Source organism: Branchiostoma lanceolatum, chromosome 1 (assembly GCF_035083965.1).
Source record: "Branchiostoma lanceolatum isolate klBraLanc5 chromosome 1, klBraLanc5.hap2, whole genome shotgun sequence".
Taxonomy (NCBI): domain Eukaryota; kingdom Metazoa; phylum Chordata; class Leptocardii; order Amphioxiformes; family Branchiostomatidae; genus Branchiostoma; species Branchiostoma lanceolatum.
This window is the reverse complement of record NC_089722.1, coordinates 40,149,043-40,167,846: the sequence shown is the minus strand read 5'-3', so window position 1 is coordinate 40,167,846 and position 18,804 is coordinate 40,149,043. Positions and strand designations below refer to the sequence as shown.

The following is an 18,804-nucleotide window of genomic DNA, read 5'->3' as shown; positions in this document are numbered from 1 at the left end:
AACAACGATACCAAGATACAGTTACAGGAAACTTTATTCACAGAAGAAATCAACCTGTATTTCATGACAACACGGGCGTAACACATTGCACTACTATAATACAATGCAAATTCATAGTATACATTTATCATTTCAAGGATTCATATTCAAATGGTAGTAACAGGACATTGTCTTCATATAGCTAGTCACAGTGTCTATAATTGTGTTGGTGCCATCCTAGTTAGTTTATGATAGAGCTCCTATACATTTTGCAGTTATGGTAGGTCAGAGTACACTTGAATATGAAGGATTATGTTTCTAGCGCATGTTGGTATTAGTGTACATGTCTGTTTCAAAATTTTATCCAGTTGCTTGAGAACTATTTTTTGCATAATTTCTATGTTAAAGCAACCACTCTTGTACTGCTCAATGCAGACACTATCTGACCTAACCTATGGTGTTGGTGCCATGATTTCAAATCCAATATCACATTGTCCATGCAGTTATGAACATCAGAGAGAAATGTCTAACATAATTTTTGGATTCAATTACAAGGAGCAAATCGATATCAAGCTTCAAAGTATGAAAACAAGGGTCACTTTATTCAATATGAAGTTTTCTATTCTCAAAGGTCAATCATCTTATATATAAAGGCTACCGGGGTATCAAAGTTGATGTCACTTATCAGAAGTAATGTGCAAAAAAACAACCCAGATTGATTAAAAAATTGACTTTAATGCTTTGATACACATACATGTACTTACCAGTCATTTCATCAAATTAATAAACTTTCTTTAAAACGATGTCTCTTTATATCTCCACTATATTTGTTTTTCCATTCCAGTTCTTGATGTGACCAACTGTCAGTTCTGAGTAAAATAGTCTAATCAAACTGCCTGGCGATTAAGGCCGATTCAGAACTGCAGGCATGCACATGTGGGCTATACAATATCACTCATAATCATCAGTAACTGTTGATAACATTAATATACAGTTTTAAAAAGTAAACTTCATGGTTTCCGTAAACTCTTCTTCTTCTTCTATCTTCTAAAGGGCTGTTGAGATTGGCCTACTGCACTCCATACCACTAAAATAAAAGAAACATACATTAAAATCATTGTTACTGTAAAAACCTTCCAGCTTAATTTTGGATAATCTACAATAATTGCACTTTGGACTAATGCTTGTAGCCTTTGACAGCTTATACTTACAGATTTGATATTTTGTGAACAACTTCCTTACCACTTTATGGATCATAATGACCCCCAGCACAAAATATGAACTCTGTAAGTATAAGCTGTCAAAGGCTACAAGCATTAGTCCAAAGTGAAATGGATTTTCCAAAAAATTCTGGAGGGTGACAATATGTACACTGTCTTATTTTGTAAGGGATTGCATTAGTCATTTCAAATGATGCCAGCGGCCACATGTATGAGCCTCAAGTGCCAAACTTCTGCATGTAAAAGAACCCACACTTTTCGAGAAGGGTAGGGGTGAACTGGTGTGCTTGGCTGAATAGCAAAGCCACATTTAGAGCTGTGTACCGGTACCGATACAGTACCGGTACAATCAATTTGGTACAGGTCCAAAATACCTGAACCCTGCTGTATCGGTACTGGACCGGTACTAATCAGGTCAAGCCTGACTCAGGAGATGGCAACTTTGACAGATAAAGTCACTATGAAATTACCGTGGCAGTGCACTGAAGACTCCTGTACATGTAGCACAGAATGAAATTCAACAAGGCCTGAGTCAAATTTTCTTCTTTGTTTTCATGAAAATAATACCGCATACTCGAGTCATAGCTGACCATCATTTGAACATTTAGTAGTTCAGGTACAGGTTCAGGTCCGGATCTGTACCTAAACCTGTGTACCTGTACCTGTACCTAAAATTTGTTTAATAGGTACACAGCTCTAGCCACATTGCACAACTAGTACTAGCTAAGAAAAGAGAGGCATGCTTTGTCCGCAGTCTGAGGTCACCTGCTTTTATTGCTTTACTCATAGCTGTGTCATAGATAATTGAATTATCTGGAGCATGGCCAAAATTTGTGTACAATGCAGGTTACCTGTTCTTGGTCAGACCACTGGGCCTCTGCATCACTCCCCAACAACTCTGCCTGAAGGAACACAATAAACAAATGCATCAACAAAACATAAGCTGCACCTTTTCTTGACGTAAACAAAATGCATCACAAATTAAGATTCAACACTTGTGATGCAAATAGAAAAATATACATATACACATGTACCACAAAAACTGATAATTTTCAACTTAATGACTGTGTTCCCATATTGATATGAAATGTTATATCAATTTTACGTTGATGAAGGTTAGACATCTGGATAAGCCAAATTAGTTACTCAAGCAACTGGATAAAATTTTGAATTTTTTTCTCCAACTTTTTATTGAGTTGCTTGAGTATCAATTTTAGACACATGTATTTCTTTTATAAAACTGATGCCAATGGCAAGAAGTACCAACTAATCTATTAAACAAACAAACAAACAAACAAACCTCCTCCTCATCCTCCATGGCATCCACGTCCTCATCCTGATTGGCCTCCAGGTTGTTCCCGTTCTTCTCTATTCTCTGGAGACCCTCCAAGGACTTCTGGTCAGTCGGGTCGATGCTGGAGGGGAAATATGGATGGTACTGTTAGATACTGACATTTCAAACTCAAAAAGTACATGTTGTTTGTAAAAGGAAAAGACAAAGGTTGTCCTACAGCCTTTTTGAGGCCATAGGGCCAGTGGTTTGTTATCCACTGTGTCTAGGGGGGCATGTTATGGGAGAGCGGAGCCCATCCCTTTCATTCCACCACCTTTGGAACATGTACCTCCCCAACCGAAGTCAGGTACCAATTTTATACAAAAGTAGAGTGATGAAGTCGCATTAAGTGCCTTTCCCAAGGATACAATGTCTAACGAGGAACACCAGGAATCAAACCCCAACCTACAGAATGCAGGGCAAATGCTAGGCATACATATGAAGGTCCATCGAGAGCCTGAGGCCTTAGATTATGATAGACAACGAATACATAACTATAAGAGTAAATGTCTGAACATGCCATAAATGCAAGCAATACTAGTTGTGAGCCACATTGCACTATGAGCATTAGACTTTGCCCTACCTGAGAGCTATACTGTACTAGCTGATCCAGTGCCCTACCTGAGTGCTATACTGTACTGATCCAGTGCCTTACCTGAGTGCTATACTGTACTGATCCAGTGCCCTACCTGAGTGCTATACTGTACTGATCCAGTGCCTTACCTGAGTGCTATACTGTACTGATCCAGTGCCTTACCTGAGTGCTATACTGTACTGATCCAGTGCCCTACCTGAGTGCTATACTGTACTGATCCATGTCCTTACCTGAGAGCTATACTGTACTGATCCAGGGCCTTACCTGAGTGCTATACTGTACTGATCCATGTCCTTACCTGAGTGCTATACTGTACTGATCCATGTCCTTACCTGAGTGCTATACTGTACTGATCCAGTGCCTTACCTGAGTGCTATACTGTACTGATCCAGTGCCTTACCTGAGTGCTATACTGTACTGATCCAGTGCCCTACCTGAGTGCTATACTGTACTGATCCAGTGCCTTACCTGAGTGCTATACTGTACTGATCCAGTGCCCTACCTGAGAGCTATACTGTACTGATCCAGTGCCTTACCTGAGTGCTATACTGTACTGATCCAGTGCCTTACCTGAGAGCTATACTGTACTGATCCAGTGCATTACCTGAGAGCTATACTGTACTGATCCAGTGCCTTACCTGAGTGCTATACTGTACTGATCCATGTCCTTACCTGAGAGCTATACTGTACTGATCCATGTCCTTACCTGAGTGCTATACTGTACTGATCCATGTCCTTACCTGAGTGCTATACTGTACTGATCCATGTCCTTACCTGAGTGCTATACTGTACTGATCCATGTCCTTACCTGAGTGCTATACTGTACTGATCCATGTCCTTACCTGAGTGCTATACTGTACTGATCCATGTCCTTACCTGAGTGCTATACTGTACTGATCCATGTCCTTACCTGAGTGCTATACTGTACTGATCCAGTGCCTTACCTGAGAGCTATACTGTACTGATCCATGTCCTTACCTGAGAGCTATACTGTACTGATCCATGTCCTTACCTGAGTGCTATACTGTACTGATCCATGTCCTTACCTGAGTGCTATACTGTACTGATCCATGTCCTTACCTGAGTGCTATACTGTACTGATCCATGTCCTTACCTGAGTGCTATACTGTACTGATCCATGTCCTTACCTGAGTGCTATACTGTACTGATCCATGTCCTTACCTGAGTGCTATACTGTACTGATCCATGTCCTTACCTGAGTGCTATACTGTACTGATCCATGTCCTTACCTGAGTGCTATACTGTACTGATCCAGTGCCTTACCTGAGTGCTATACTGTACTGATCCAGTGCCTTACCTGAGTGCTATACTGTACTGATCCAGTGCCTTACCTGAGTGCTATACTGTACTGATCCATGTCCTTACCTGAGAGCTATACTGTACTGATCCATGTCCTTACCTGAGTGCTATACTGTACTGATCCAGTGCCTTACCTGAGAGCTATACTGTACTGATCCAGTGCCTTACCTGAGAGCTATACTGTACTGATCCAGTGCCCTACCTGAGAGCTATACTGTACTGATCCTGTGCTATACTGTACTGATCCAGTGCCTTACCTGAGAGCTATACTGTACTGATCCAGTGCCTTACCTGAGAGCTATACTGTACTGATCCAGTGCCTCCTGATAGTCGCTCACAGCTGACAGACAGTCCCCCAACAGCTGGTGCAGAACACACAGGCTCTGGTTCACCAGCTGACTGCGAAGCCTGCAGAAACAATTAATGTGGGGAGGAAAAATAACATCAAGTTCTTAGTTTGAGGGCAGTTTAGTAAAGATTTCACCTGACCTATTTTCGCCTCATTGAAAAAGCCAACACAGCGAATCTGGTCTAGCAGGCTAAATAAAAGCTCTCAACAGGAACTACATGTATGCGGCTCTAGATGTCTTACTGAGGGATGACTGTGGTGTGAAAGGTGTCAGTTAGCTCGAGGAATGAGTCCACTCTTCTTTATACATTACCCATTTTCTGTTATTGTAGGAGACTGTATTGTAGGATATTTACATACTGATACTGTACAATGTATGATCATTGTGATACTGCATATATCCCTAAAACGCTCTTTTACAGCTGCTAGGGTGGAGTGGGGTGTGACGTTGAAGCCACTTGAGTCAAGAGCTGTCATGAGGGTCTTGAATACATGGTGTGTTCATAAGAGGTATTTGTAGACTAATTTTCATTCACAACACTGTGTATTCTGCATCAACCTCGCCTATCACAGGATCATTCTCTGGCCTTGTTTGTTTTAACCTTTGTTTATTCATGAGAAGCTCAAATTGGTCTGCAGGTCAGTTTTCATTTAGGTCATGAGGGAACAGGTGAGGGTCAGACAAGATATATAACAACAATACAGAAGGGCTGGTTTCTCGGGTGATACATAATGTGCAGTGTGATATTATTGTTTGAACCTTCATTCATGGGAAGCTCAAGGCTGCATGCAGGCTGCTTTTCATTGAGGCCATGAGGGAAGAGGTGAGGGTCAGGCAAAATATATAAAAAAGATACAGAAGTGCTGGTATCTCGGGTGATACAGAATACACAGTGTAATATTCTCTTTCCATATACTTACAGTTCTATGGCTTCCTCATATTTCTGCTTGATCTGCAGTATCTTCACTTTCATTGTGACAGCTTTCAGGTAGTCTGGCTTGATGGACAACGCTCGGTCTAGTGTGCTTTTTGCCTGGACACAAATTTGAAGGATTTACATGTATAATGATAGTTAATAAACAGATGTATTACAATATCACGACTATCACCACAGCTAACGATGTCATGATCAGGGAATTCAACACAGTTTGGGCAAATATCCTAGCCAGGTATCCATCTTATTCTAACTCTAGTTTCCTTTTTGATAACTTTCTAATTTATAGTCTGGCACCTGTGTCCATTTCCTGTTTGTTCCTTACTTCCTACTTTGTGAATATTTACGAACACCATGCCAGTCCTGTATGTATGCATATACATGACAATGGATATGGCTACCGTGTACTGTTGCAGAGACCATGTGAATTGAAGATAATAAGAACTCTCATTCTCTTACTTTGTTTGTAAAGTTTTGATTTTTTTTCTATCCTTTACACATACCTTGTCCTGTGAGACAGGATCCTCCATTAAAACTGAGGCATATAGCTGAAAGAAAAAAAAGAAAAAATTGTAAAATTTGCAATGCAAACTGCTGAAACACTGCAGACTCATAACATCTTAAAACCGCTCCATACATGTAAATTGTAATTATGCATGTACATGTAGGAGTTACAGTTACATGTTACAGCTTCCCTAATAAATTCAGGAGGATATCGTTATAAGATTTTTTCCCATCAGTTCCAGTGGTAGATACATGGCATTGTACTATGTTTTAGTTAAAAATAGTCTGTTACTTGTAAATGGTAAATCTCATATTAGTATAGTCTTTCAGGTGTTATGCAGTTTGACCACCTGTCCCGACTGAAAAATTATAAATCTTCAAGCCATTTATAAAACATAAGAATTACAATACTTACAGTGAGAGTAGAGGGTGTGTACCCCAGAGTCTTGCAGGCGTTTAGAGCCACACTCACAGCCTCCCTGTTCCTACCATTGGATAGATAACACTCCACCAGCCCTGAAACAGTACACATGTAGGTTACGTTATAGGGAGGTTTTAACACACGTATAAACTTGCTGACAGTGGACAAGGAGATACAACAAACAAAATGTACCAAGGTAACATTTGCAAGCAAATACATGTTTACCTCCACATGGTCTAGCCAGACAAACTACTGCAGCTCTGTTTATTCATATACATGGTGACCAGCCCCTCCAGCTCTGTCCTGCCACTTGCTACATTATGTAATCAAACACCACAGGATGTCTGCTACTTTACCAGTAACCATGGTGACAGACGTCTGGTCCAGGTCATTGACCTTATTTGTTTGGAATGGAAGATGAAGAGGAAGGCACGTAGCAAAAACAATGTTTCCCTTCTGTGAAGGTTAACATAACAAAACAGCCACCTTCATAAGACTCCAGCCGGTCGGGTACCATCCGCATCACCTCCCGATAGTGCAGGATGGCTTCCTGGGTCTTCTCTATCTGCTGTAACGTCGAACCTGGGACACAATTCCGCTCAGTAAGATTTCTGATGAATTCAATTTTTGTACAACATGCACTAACTGACTCACATAGCTAATCTACATGTATTTTGTGAGTTGTAAATTAAAGTACTCTGTGAATGCTACATGTAAATCTACTCCTAACTACATTTGTATAACACTAACAGTGTAACAAGGTACATGTATAACTATAAGGAGGTAACTATAACAAGGAACAAGGTATAGCAGTATAACATGGTACAAGATGTTATAACAGTCAGTCTGTATTCAAAGTCGATTTGCAAGACCAAAGTTCTTCATATTACCTCGCACCTTGTATATCAAAATTAATTACACTACTACTGTTCAGTAACAACATTCAAGCCAGCAGATTTACACATAAAATCACACTGCTGGCAACCTTTTTATCATAATACATTAATTATTGCAGGTTTATGTAATAATAAGTGACAGGATATTCAAAAAATCTACATGTAAGGCAGCACCCCATACCTTTGAGAAGTAGGGCCTGGACACTTTCCTGGTTAAGCTGGTATGCCTGGGAAGAATAACAAATGCAAATTTAGCCCTAAGTCTGCACAAGTGCAAGTTGTGCAACCATAGATGAAATTCTTCAGGTCCAATGACAAAAAAGGTATTTCTAAAGTAGTCATCCTCAACTAAGGTAAAGCATTATGCTTTTTCAAGTAGCTAAGTATAAGTGCATTGTCGTATTACATCATGTATGGCTTGTATTTTCTGCCAAGCACACTGGGTCAACCCTCCTCCTCTGTAAGCGTTGGTTTCAGTTCTCTTACGTTCAGAGGTTTAACACCTGACACTAATACATCTGAAGCTACCTCATACACCATGGCTTTATATCACCATATCCTAAATGACAAATTAGAACGACATTTATACAAATGACCTACATTTTTTGAATCTCTACCTTCTGGATCCACGGCATGAAAATCATTTCAACTTGATTGAGAAATATCCAGTAGAAGAGAGAGTGAATCTATGTATGACTGCTGTTCACCTTTGCTGCAAAGTAGATGGCCCGTGTGTGCCTCTTGACGCAGGCACAGTGGTACCCCAGGGTGATCCACGGCTCAGGCTGTCTGTCAGACACCTGGAACAGCGCAGTTCCCAACCTAAACAGAATCATTTACAGTCAAACCTATATTCTACAACCACTCAAGGGACTGAAAAAATGATTGCTTACAACAGGTGGTTGATGAGGACAGGGTGGGGTTAACTATGTAAAAATGGACGGGACTGTTTTAATGTGGCTTGTGACTGGGGGTGGTTGTCTGTGCCAGGTGGTTATCCGGCCAGGTTTGATGATGAAAGTTCTTCTGTTCTGTTTTGTAAAATGAACTACACTACATTTACAGTATGATATTAAAGAACTGGAACAGGACCGTACCAGATGGAGGGAACTACATGTAGTCCGTGGCCTATGCCCAGGGAGTAAGTATCAAATCAAAGAAGTCAATACACCATGTGTAGTTGTAAGGAAATGTTGAAAGGCATGGTAGCTTACTGTTGGAGTTCGTCAGCTTTGTTCTCCTTGGCCAGCAGTGAGGCGTACAGGTCCATCCCCTTAAGGAGGTACGGGTCAAGCATGTGGATCTGGAACATACATAACAAGAAATACAATTAAAGGAAAGCAAAAGATAAAATTCAAAAGCCACCTATACTATGCTGAGCATACCCCCAAAGTCAAGTTCTCATCTGTATTATAACGAACTAGATGGCCGAAAATCTAATCATTTTGAGTTTAGAAAATGATTATGGTAAAAAAAAGGTGCTAACCACTATCATCTGTATTAATATTTAAAAAAAAAGTCGTACAAAAATCATCCCTACAAATGTACATTTGAGTCATACAAATACTGAGTAACTGCTGCATTCAAACATCTGTTTTTTCTTGTATCCATTATCTTATTGAATCATGAACGCACACATCACGTATTTGTGAAATAGTTAACAAATTGTGAACTAATGAGTTAAAAGGTAAAGCAAGTTAAGAACAAGTACTAGTACAGCATTAGCCCCCACCTTCATCACATACTGTAAGATCACGATGTGTAAAGAGGAATCAAACACAACTCACCCTTTCAAATTTGGCGATAGCGTTCTTGTAGTCATTTGCCTTGTAGAAACTGTCGCCCAGGGCTCCCAGGACCTCCAGGTTGTCTCGTAACAACGTCTGCAGTCACACGATAAGGAAGTTTGTAAGACGGTCTAACACAAACTCTTACTGTCCCGGGTTCTTAATGGAGCCCCGCCCAACAGAGTTGTTTGTTCACCTCAAACTCAGGAAACTGATTTTGGGGAAGAACCAATATAGGAGCTCAGGATTGCCATGACAAAGACATTTATCTTTTTGATGTGCATTTAACTTCATTATTGTCTCTGAAGAAGGCAAAAATTATGTTGGGTGATTCTGTTATACATTGCAAACGTCAGACCAAAAAACGAGGGTAAGGCGGTAAAACAATGTACATAAAAATGTTTTAAAATTTACATGTATAAATGTTTTACAGCTCAAGCCTTGTTTTTTTTTCAATGCGAGAGTTTAGAAACTCTGGAAAAGGGTCTATGTTCCTACCTTTTTATCCAGTGTGTTGAATGTGTTGATGGCCCTGCTGTAGTCCTTTGTGGTGATGTAAGCATGACCTTTGATCCAAGAGGACAACCTGAATGGTACACAAGAGACTTGGTCAGGACTTGGTGTAGACTCTGTAGTAGAGCAATTATTTACATGACATCATAGGGACACCAACATGACAGAGGCCAATACAGAATTTACAAATTTCAATGCGAAATGTGCCAGAAAGTGAGAAAATTTAGGGCCTTCAAAGAAAACTTGTAACAACAGCAATTCCAACCTACGAATCTGGTATTCTAATTTTTCGACAGTGGTGCACTTGGCACATGCAAAGTGCATTCGAATGATTCTATGGAAGCCCAAAGGTATGTAATACATGTAGAACTTAGGGCCTGTGTGGTAACCCAAAATATCACAGCCCAGGTACTAGCATGACATAAAATTACTTATGTTATGCTGTATACACTTTTACATACCATGACTTCGAAATTCAATTATATGTCTTAGTACTTACCATTCTGAGTTCTGTATTGCCTGGCCTCCAGAGAGAGCTACTTATGTAATGCTGTATACAGTCCAGGGTGCGAAATACCTGGTTGCACGTTGCACAGTGCAACAAGATTTCGGTTGGTGCAAGTTAATTCCAAACCCAGGTAGCACAGTGTGCAACCTTATATTTTGAGCCAAAGATCTCAATCGGAGCCCTGGAAGCTCACAAAAACAAAAACACAGTGTCACTCTCATAAAATTTGGTAAATCTTCAATTGAAATAAAAAAATCAACACTTTTTCGTTTTATACCAATCCAAAACCCTTCATAGATCGTGGAATTTGAGCTGAAAAAGACGAAAACACACTGCCCTCGGCTAAACAAGATGTTGTTAGGTCAATGGGAACAAAATACTATCTACTTTATATTTTGAAATATTAGTAGTATTATACGCTACATACGAGCTTAATTTGAAGAAATCGGTGAATGTTGCTGGAGCAACCTGAAATTTGGATGTGCAACCTAGCATTTGCCCTAGGTTGCAACATGGGCAACCTGGCTCAAAAAAGTATTTCGCACCCTGCAGTCTGAAATAGCATGAGTTCCATTCATATCTACTAACCATTCTGAGTTCTGTATTCCCTGTACCCCAGCCATGGTCATCCCGGCCACTTCGGCCACCTTGACCCCCAGCGCCAGCAGACAGAGTATGGCGTCCAGGGAGAGTGGACACTGCCTGAGGACCTCCTTAAAACAGGAGACGGCCGACCGCTCCATGCCTGCCTTCTGGTACAGCTTCCCCAGGGCCATGTTCACCTTGGCTGTGCGCTGCTTGGCTGGGACACTCTCCAACTGGACAAGTGGCATGCAACAAAACAGTTAATAGCTAGCAGGGCGTCGGGCCGGGGTGTCTTCTGGACACCCTACACTAAGAAAACAAAGCAATTAGACGGCCTCCCTTTGAAGGGGTTTCCCTGTTTCTATGGTAATTGTCAGTGTCACTGTTGTTTATGAGCATGTTAATTGATTAAAATGCAAATTTAAGCTACTAGGTAATTGTTAATCCATAGAGCCCATAGGAAAACTGCCCCCTCCCCCCATTTTTGGATGCCTATACTAGCTAAAACGTAAAAGCCTGCAACATGAAACCATTGGTGTCTGTATTTTATGTACATTTTGTGATCTTCTGCTATAGAAAGATGCAACACCACTTTGTTAAAGTCGCTGCTTCAGTTTTTGTGTGGTAACATGGCTGTCAGCACGTACCTTCTTCATCATTGATATAGAATAATTCAAAGTGTGTAAAAACTCACAATAGACATGGCGTCCCTGTTCTCCTTGAGGTGCATGTGGCACTGGTAGATCCTGTACTTCAGCTCCACCTCCGACGGCTGCCACTGCTGAGGGGGGGTGGACGAGCTGGTCTTGGCACGGTTGTTCTTACTGGCTGCTTTCCTCTGCTGGAGGGCCTTCCTGTACATAGCCTGATGGCACAATATCATACAGTCAGTTAGTACTGATGTTTTTCTATTCTCTGAAACAAGCTTAAGGTAGGAGCTGGTCTTGGCACGGTTGTTCTTACTGGCCGCCTTCCTCTGCTGCAGGGCCTTCCTGTACATAGCCTGATGGCACAATATCATATATATACAGTCAGTTACTGATGTTTTTCTATTCTCTAAAACAAGCTTAAGTTAAGGTAGGAGCTGGTCTTGGCACGGTTGTTCTCACCACTCAGTTACTGGCAGCCTTCCTCTACTGAAGGGCCTTCCTGTACATAGCCTGATGTCATAACAAATACAGTAAGAAACTGAGGTTTTCCTATTCTCTAAAACAAGGTATGACTATGAGCTGGTACATTAACAATACACATGGTGTTTAGCAACCTGGCAGTTTCACTATTATTCAATATTGAAAGTGTGAAAATGCTAATGGGGTGAACAAGTCTTATTGAAACAAGCTAAGAGTGTTTGAGATTCCCATACACACAGTATTACAGGAGGTATTGCTCAACAAAATTCCAATTGAGTCGCCTTATGACAAAAGTCATGTACTAGTACATGTCCATACCTCTGCCCTCTTGTACTCCAGTGTCTCGTACAGGGAGTCAGCAAAGTATGCCTGCAGCTGGTACTTGCACATGGGCGGGAACATGTCTGTGCTGTGGTCACTCATGGTCAGCAGCATGCTCGCCTGGAGTACGGGAATGAAACATGACAAATAGGAGTTGCAGCAGATATATACATGTAGCATAAACCAGTTGAAGACTAAGCTCTAGACGATCACTGAGAAGGGCGTAAGTACGCAGTGTGAACGAGCGAAGACCAGGACATAACAGGCAGATGCCAACTCTCTCCTGTATCAAGGAGAAGTATGAAGGTAAAAGTACTGTACAAATTATCAATGAATAAAAGTACATTTAACGTTACTACTTTTTCTATTTTTGGCTTCTTCTTCTTGTTTTGTGCGCTTGTGTTGAATGCTGTGACGCAGTGGGGGGTTGGAGTACTTGTGGAGGGGGTGGTCGCTGTGTTTGTTGTGACATGTTTTGGCTTTAGCTCCTCAAGGGGCAGGGGCGCTACTCCCTGTCCGCCACCCTGCAGCTTTACTACTAGTATATATAGTATAATAGTCTACTATTGTGCCATGCCAATTTGGCCAATTGTATACATTTTCAAATCAAAACAGCTGATCGCGCCTTATGAATGAATATGCATGCAGAGCCCTAACATAAAATTGTAGCTGTAGATGTAGCTTGTCTCATAAATCATCAGAACCAAGTACGCCTCAAGCTCACCCCCCTCTATTGACCCCCCTCCCCTCATTTGACCCCCTCCCCTCTATTGACCCCCCTCCCCTCTATTGACCCCCCTCCCCTCTATTGACCCCCTCCCCTCTATTGACCCCCTCCCCTCTATTGACCCCCTCCCCTCTATTGACCCCCTCCCTCTATTGACCCCCCTCCCCTCTATTGACCCCCCTCCCCTCTATTGACCCCCTCCCCTCTATTGACCCCCTCCCCTCTATTGACCCCCCTCCCCTCTATTGACCCCCCTCCCCTCATTTGACCCCCTCCCCTCTATTGACCCCCTCCCCTCTATTGACCCCCCTCCCCTCTATTGACCCCCTCCCCTCTATTGACCCCCTCCCCTCTATTGACCCCCTCCCCTCTATTGACCCCCTCCCCTCTATTGACCCCCTCCCCTCTATTGACCCCCTCCCTCTATTGACCCCCTCCCTCTATTGACCCCCCTCCCCTCTATTGACCCCCCTCCCCTCTATTGACCCCCTCCCCTCTATTGACCCCCTCCCCTCTATTGACCCCCCTCCCCTCTATTGACCCCCCTCCCCTCTATTGACCCCCCTCCCCTCTATTGACCCCCCTCCCCTCTATTGACCCCCCTCCCCTCTATTGACCCCCCTCCCCTCTATTGACCCCCCTCCCCTCTATTGACCCCCCTCCCCTCTATTGACCCCCCTCCCCTCTATTGACCCCCCTCCCCTCTATTGACCCCCCTCCCCTCTATTTACCCCCCTCCCCTCTATTTACCCCCCTCCCCTCTATTTACCCCCCTCCCCTCTATTTACCCCCCTCCCCTCTATTTACCCCCCTCCCCAACTCGTCCTGTAACTTATTACCGACCCCCTGCACTGGGTCCCCTATTCCCAACGCTGCCTCCAAACACCCCTATTCCCCCTCCACCATAATTTACTGTATCTATCTTCTCAACGACCTATAAGAACCAATTACTTATAACGTTTCTTTTTTCAAGCTGCGAAGCTGTGCAGACTGACTTCAACAGTGACTCAAATCCTTTCCGTTCGAACCGGAGAACCTACCAGTATCTTGAGGTTGGAGTAGAGTCCCTCCGCGTGCAGCTCTTTCACTTGTTCTATCAGCGTCATGGTGAGTGGAGAGAATAGGGAATTTGGACGAGAAAAAACAAAACTTCCAAATTCAAATTCGGAATGTCAAATATGAAAATGGCGCCCAGAATACACCGCAACCAAACGACAAGCATTCAACAAACTGACTCACAAAAAAAACTCAACATAGTTAAAGCTTCAAAACATCTAGACTCCATAATAATTGATTTATAGATCAAACTTTCTGTTATTTAGATTGATTTTTGTCTCTTTCGAACTTACACAGGCGATCAATTTTTGTGGTATATTTGTGGTACATCTATAGCGGTTAGATGCTGCTTATTTTTAGGTCAAAGGTGAAAGTTAAAAGGTTTCCCGCCAAGTGAAGAGTTTGAATTGCTTTCGATTTTCTGACCTAAATTCTTTTAATTTTAGAGCAATCTGAACGTTTTTGTCAAGTCAGACATTCTTAGAGAATGTTAGAAGGATCGGGTCTTCAGCTCCTGGCGGGTGTTGGGTTCGGAATCGCGCTGGGCTGGCTGCTGAGGTCGAGAACTGGGAGGAAAAATCTTGAAACCGCTGATCTGAAAGATGACCAGGTAACTTAGCACGTGTTTATCTGCAAGCAGATCTAAGTTCCGGCTTGGTTATTCCGTGTTTTCCTTCCAGACATTTTTGTAACGTCTTCCTAGTAGCCAGTCTGAATAGAAGGGGAAAAGCTCGCCATGAAATAAGAACTGATGTAACCTGGACCCTATATCTGCTAGTTGGAGATAAATCTCTACTTTTATACTAATTTGCTATCAGATACTATAGAATACATGTAAGAACGAAGCTATTAAGCGAAAGTTTCTTTCAATAGAATTTTCTTTTTGCACTATTACCCCGCAGCAGTATAATATAAGTAGTACTATTGACGCATCCGATGTTCGACCCCCGACAGAGAGTGTGTCAAACCTCTGCACATAAAAGAACCCAACACACTTGTTGAGAAGAGCAGGGATGACCCGGTATGCATGGTTGAAAGCGTGAGCATAAGCCCATTTGGGGTTCCGACTACGCATGTGCAAGGCCCCTGAGAGACGTAAAAAAAACACGTCTGGGCGTTGTTATGCAAATCTAGACAATGTGGAGACGGGAACTGTTTACGTTTCAGGGCCCTTCACCTTTGACACAGTCACTGCACATGCATACTGTCGGAACCGCGAATGGGCTTATAGAAGTTTACTACTAGCTACATGATAAATCCCTAATACTTCATCTCTCTTTATGATGACTTCTTCGCCTTTCCTTTCTCCCTGCCAGGACACGACCATGGGTGAAATGGGGGAGTACAAGATGGTGTTTGTTGTCAGACAAGACCTGAAGATGGGGAAAGGAAAAGTTGCTGCGCAGGTATGACATTTACTAATTACCGCTTTTCTAAGAAAGATGGCAGGAGTGAGTTCCTCTATATATAAGTTTGGGAAATAAACAGGCATCTGAGCTCACGCTTTCTCACGGCAGAGATTGGAATTCGGGACAATAGGACTGATTGGAGTCAAAGTCTCTCCTCACCCTAGGACAGATTCTAATCTGGATGTGTCCTGGAGCAAATGGGAAGTCTACTAGTGCAATCTCCACTTTTACAATTAAAAATTCAGATTAGATTAAAATGTTTTTGAAATATACAGCAGCATCTGACATGTAGACTCTATAATCTTTGTACATTTAGACAACACAAGCAACAATTGTTTTTAGAGAGAGGGTCAGACAAAAAAAATATCTGACTTGTTCTCTAGCCGTGGGGACTACAGAAAGGCTGTTTTTGCTTGTTATCATATATACTAGAAGGGCTAGTATATATAATAACAAGCCGCAAAAACGCCCTTTCTGTGGTCACCACAGCTTACTTGTTCTCTAACTTGCATTGTTGTTTCCCCAGTGTTCCCATGCGGCTGTATCCCTGTACAAGAAGATGTCCAGGAATAACCCCGACCTGTTGTTGTTGTTTCCCCAGTGTTCCCATGCGGCTGTGTCGCTGTACAAGAAGATGTCCAGGAATAACCCCGACCTGTTGCAGCTGTGGGAGTACTACGGACAGCCCAAGGTCGTGGTCAAGGCTCCAGATGAACCCACACTGTAAGCAAGGCTGTTAATGGAACAGCAAAATTCTTTATTTACAACTTACTACATTTTAAACAGGAGCCTTCATAGTCATACTTGCTTGTTGAATCTGTGATTGTGATTAAAGAACTTTGCCATTCAGTCTTTTGCCAACTTGATGAAATTATTAATGGTTGGCTGGAACTCTTTCAATAGGAGAAACTTAAACTTTCTTTATGGTGAACTCTCCACTGCAAGTTAATGGCACGGTAGCTATGTATAACTGCTGTACTATAAAATTGTTTAACTTTCATCCATGACTTTAAAACACAACAAAAAACTTTCTCTTCTGCTTCCCTCCTATCTCAAAATAAAACCACCAGAAAAGAAAATGAATATACAGTTGTCTGTGTTACACTGTCCAGGGCTCTATGGAGCCTCTTGCTGCAAAAATTAACAGGATTAGTATTTCACAATTCTCCCTTCAAGTTCAAGTAGAAGCCTGTGGGATACCATATGATATATAAACTGGTCAGGAATACGCGAATCAAAAGTTATCACAGCCCAGGTATTACATAAATGAATCTACTACATGGTATCATATTTTCTTGCCCCAGAATTGAGCTTGCCCGTCAGACCAGAGGCATTGGTCTGCAGACGACCCTAATACAGGACGCGGGGAGGACACAGATCGCTGTGGGCTCCAAAACTGTACTAGGCATCGGTCCAGGTAAGAGTTCAGGAGAAGAGCGAAATTTTCTAAAGTAGTAAACTTCAACTCTCAAATCTTTGTGCTATACCCTATAATAAGGCCACCATATAAGAAATGGTGTTATAGAGGCCTTCTGGAGGCTGTATATTGAACACCTGCAAATCTGGTGTGCATTTGCTGACCCTGCTTTAGTAAATTGCCATTTTTAAGGTGGCAATTTTATTGTGCCAGACAGAATTATGAGAGTCAATGCTAAACTCAGTTCTGCATTTTGTCATATTCTTTTATTGTTACATATATCCAAGCATTATGGCACACAGAGTAAGACACAGTGTAATTGTATCCATTTTTGGGCCAGTGTCTTTGTCTTATTTTTACCTTGTGAAACTACCCCACCTAGCAGAACCATGTGGCACTTCATGCATCTGTTTTTTTTCTAGGTCCAGTTGAACTGATAGATCAGGTGACCGGTCATCTAAAGCTGTACTGACCACTGCGGCTGCTGGGTTTGGTGCAAGAAGAAATTAATCTCCAAGCAGATATGTGCTTTAGATTTTTTGTGTTCATTTTTCAACAACTTTGAGGAAGCATGTATTTTAGTAGGTTCAGTGACCGCTGACCAGGAAACAGATGATAGCAATACTAAATGGCGCACAAGGATTCTGATATTTACAAATTCAAAAGTACACACGTGTTTGGAGATTATTGCCAAAGATCAGCTTCTACATTTTATCCATAGTAAACATTGTTTCCTAAGTACAAAATGTAGGTATGTTGTGACTGCGACTCTTCTGTTACATTCACTGTTGTTTGTTTGTGTGTTTGTTCAGACCCTTGTAGTGCCTAGTTGCACACAGGGCAGCAAGTTTCCTTGCTGAATCAGAAGAAGGGTATATTTTTACAGGGAGGGGGATGCTAGCCCTTCCCCTTTAACGTACTTGAGGCAACTCCTCATACATGTACATTTGAACCCCATTTTACGTCCCTTCCAAGAGATGGGTGCAGCCCAAGCCAAGGATTAAAACCAGGGTCTCTAAGATAGCAACCAGGAGCTCAATTGTGGTGCTGCCACCAGTTGAGCTATAGGGACATCCCAGCGTATACTGTATCACACATTCACAACTATTATAAGTATGATTGTATTCTCACTGAGTTTGGACACCAGGACATATGTATGCACTTTTGACTGCAGGAAACAGATGTGGATATAGGTTTCTACACAACCAATAAAAAAATGTACCTGCCAATTTTTCTGTAGTCCTTTTTTTTCTAATCTTAAGAGTCAGGACTCTTATGTCATTAATTAAGATCCAGGATTCTTTTGTCATTCTGCTTCTTGCTGCTAGGTGGCGCTGTGGCAAAAAGAGAATACTGTCCCAAACATCACAGAGTTTATACCGTCTTATACAGGCTTCTGATTTTGCACCCCATTTTCTACAGGGCTTTTATTTTACGCCATCACTTGCTTCATGTTGGATTACAGTGTACATGTGCACATCTTAAACACATCAACATGCTGCTGTATATAGGTATCATTACATCAATGAAAATACTCTATTCCAGTTCAGAACAAAAGAACTGTAAATGCACAGACTACAAACACAAAGCAGTTGCTTAATGCTTGCAGTTTGCGCTGTGAACTCATCACACCATGAACATGTGTTCTGTTGTGCATGGCATTACCACAGCAGTTTCAACTGTGAACTTAGGACATCATAAACTCATCAATACCCTTCCTACCATGAAGATAGCTCTTTACGAAGTTAAAAGGTACGTTTTCTAATCCAACCTGCCTCCTTAATTCAATTTGTTGTCCT

General features: G+C 41.9%; 2 protein-coding genes across 2 annotated transcripts; one reads left to right on the top strand and one right to left on the bottom strand.

Annotated features, from left to right (window-relative positions):
* Nucleotides 1-553: 553 nt before the first annotated feature.
* LOC136422882 (anaphase-promoting complex subunit 7-like) lies at nucleotides 554-14,347 on the bottom strand. The gene is made up of 17 exons (XM_066410798.1): nucleotides 14,164-14,347; nucleotides 12,394-12,516; nucleotides 11,640-11,810; nucleotides 10,949-11,178; nucleotides 9,838-9,925; nucleotides 9,340-9,435; nucleotides 8,767-8,855; nucleotides 8,260-8,374; nucleotides 7,734-7,779; nucleotides 7,143-7,238; nucleotides 6,651-6,751; nucleotides 6,235-6,279; nucleotides 5,718-5,830; nucleotides 4,739-4,855; nucleotides 2,500-2,614; nucleotides 2,051-2,101; nucleotides 554-1,066 (listed from the first exon to the last, which is right to left on the bottom strand). Exons 1-17 carry the CDS (start codon nucleotides 14,227-14,229, stop codon nucleotides 1,049-1,051), a joined length of 1,680 nt encoding a protein of 559 aa, XP_066266895.1. The 5' UTR covers nucleotides 14,230-14,347; the 3' UTR covers nucleotides 554-1,048.
* A 195-nt stretch (nucleotides 14,348-14,542) lies between these two features.
* LOC136422875 (peptidyl-tRNA hydrolase 2, mitochondrial-like) lies at nucleotides 14,543-18,234 on the top strand. The gene is made up of 5 exons (XM_066410785.1): nucleotides 14,543-14,789; nucleotides 15,496-15,585; nucleotides 16,190-16,311; nucleotides 16,893-17,005; nucleotides 17,428-18,234. Exons 1-5 carry the CDS (start codon nucleotides 14,667-14,669, stop codon nucleotides 17,475-17,477), a joined length of 498 nt encoding a protein of 165 aa, XP_066266882.1. The 5' UTR covers nucleotides 14,543-14,666; the 3' UTR covers nucleotides 17,478-18,234.
* Nucleotides 18,235-18,804: the final 570 nt, after the last annotated feature.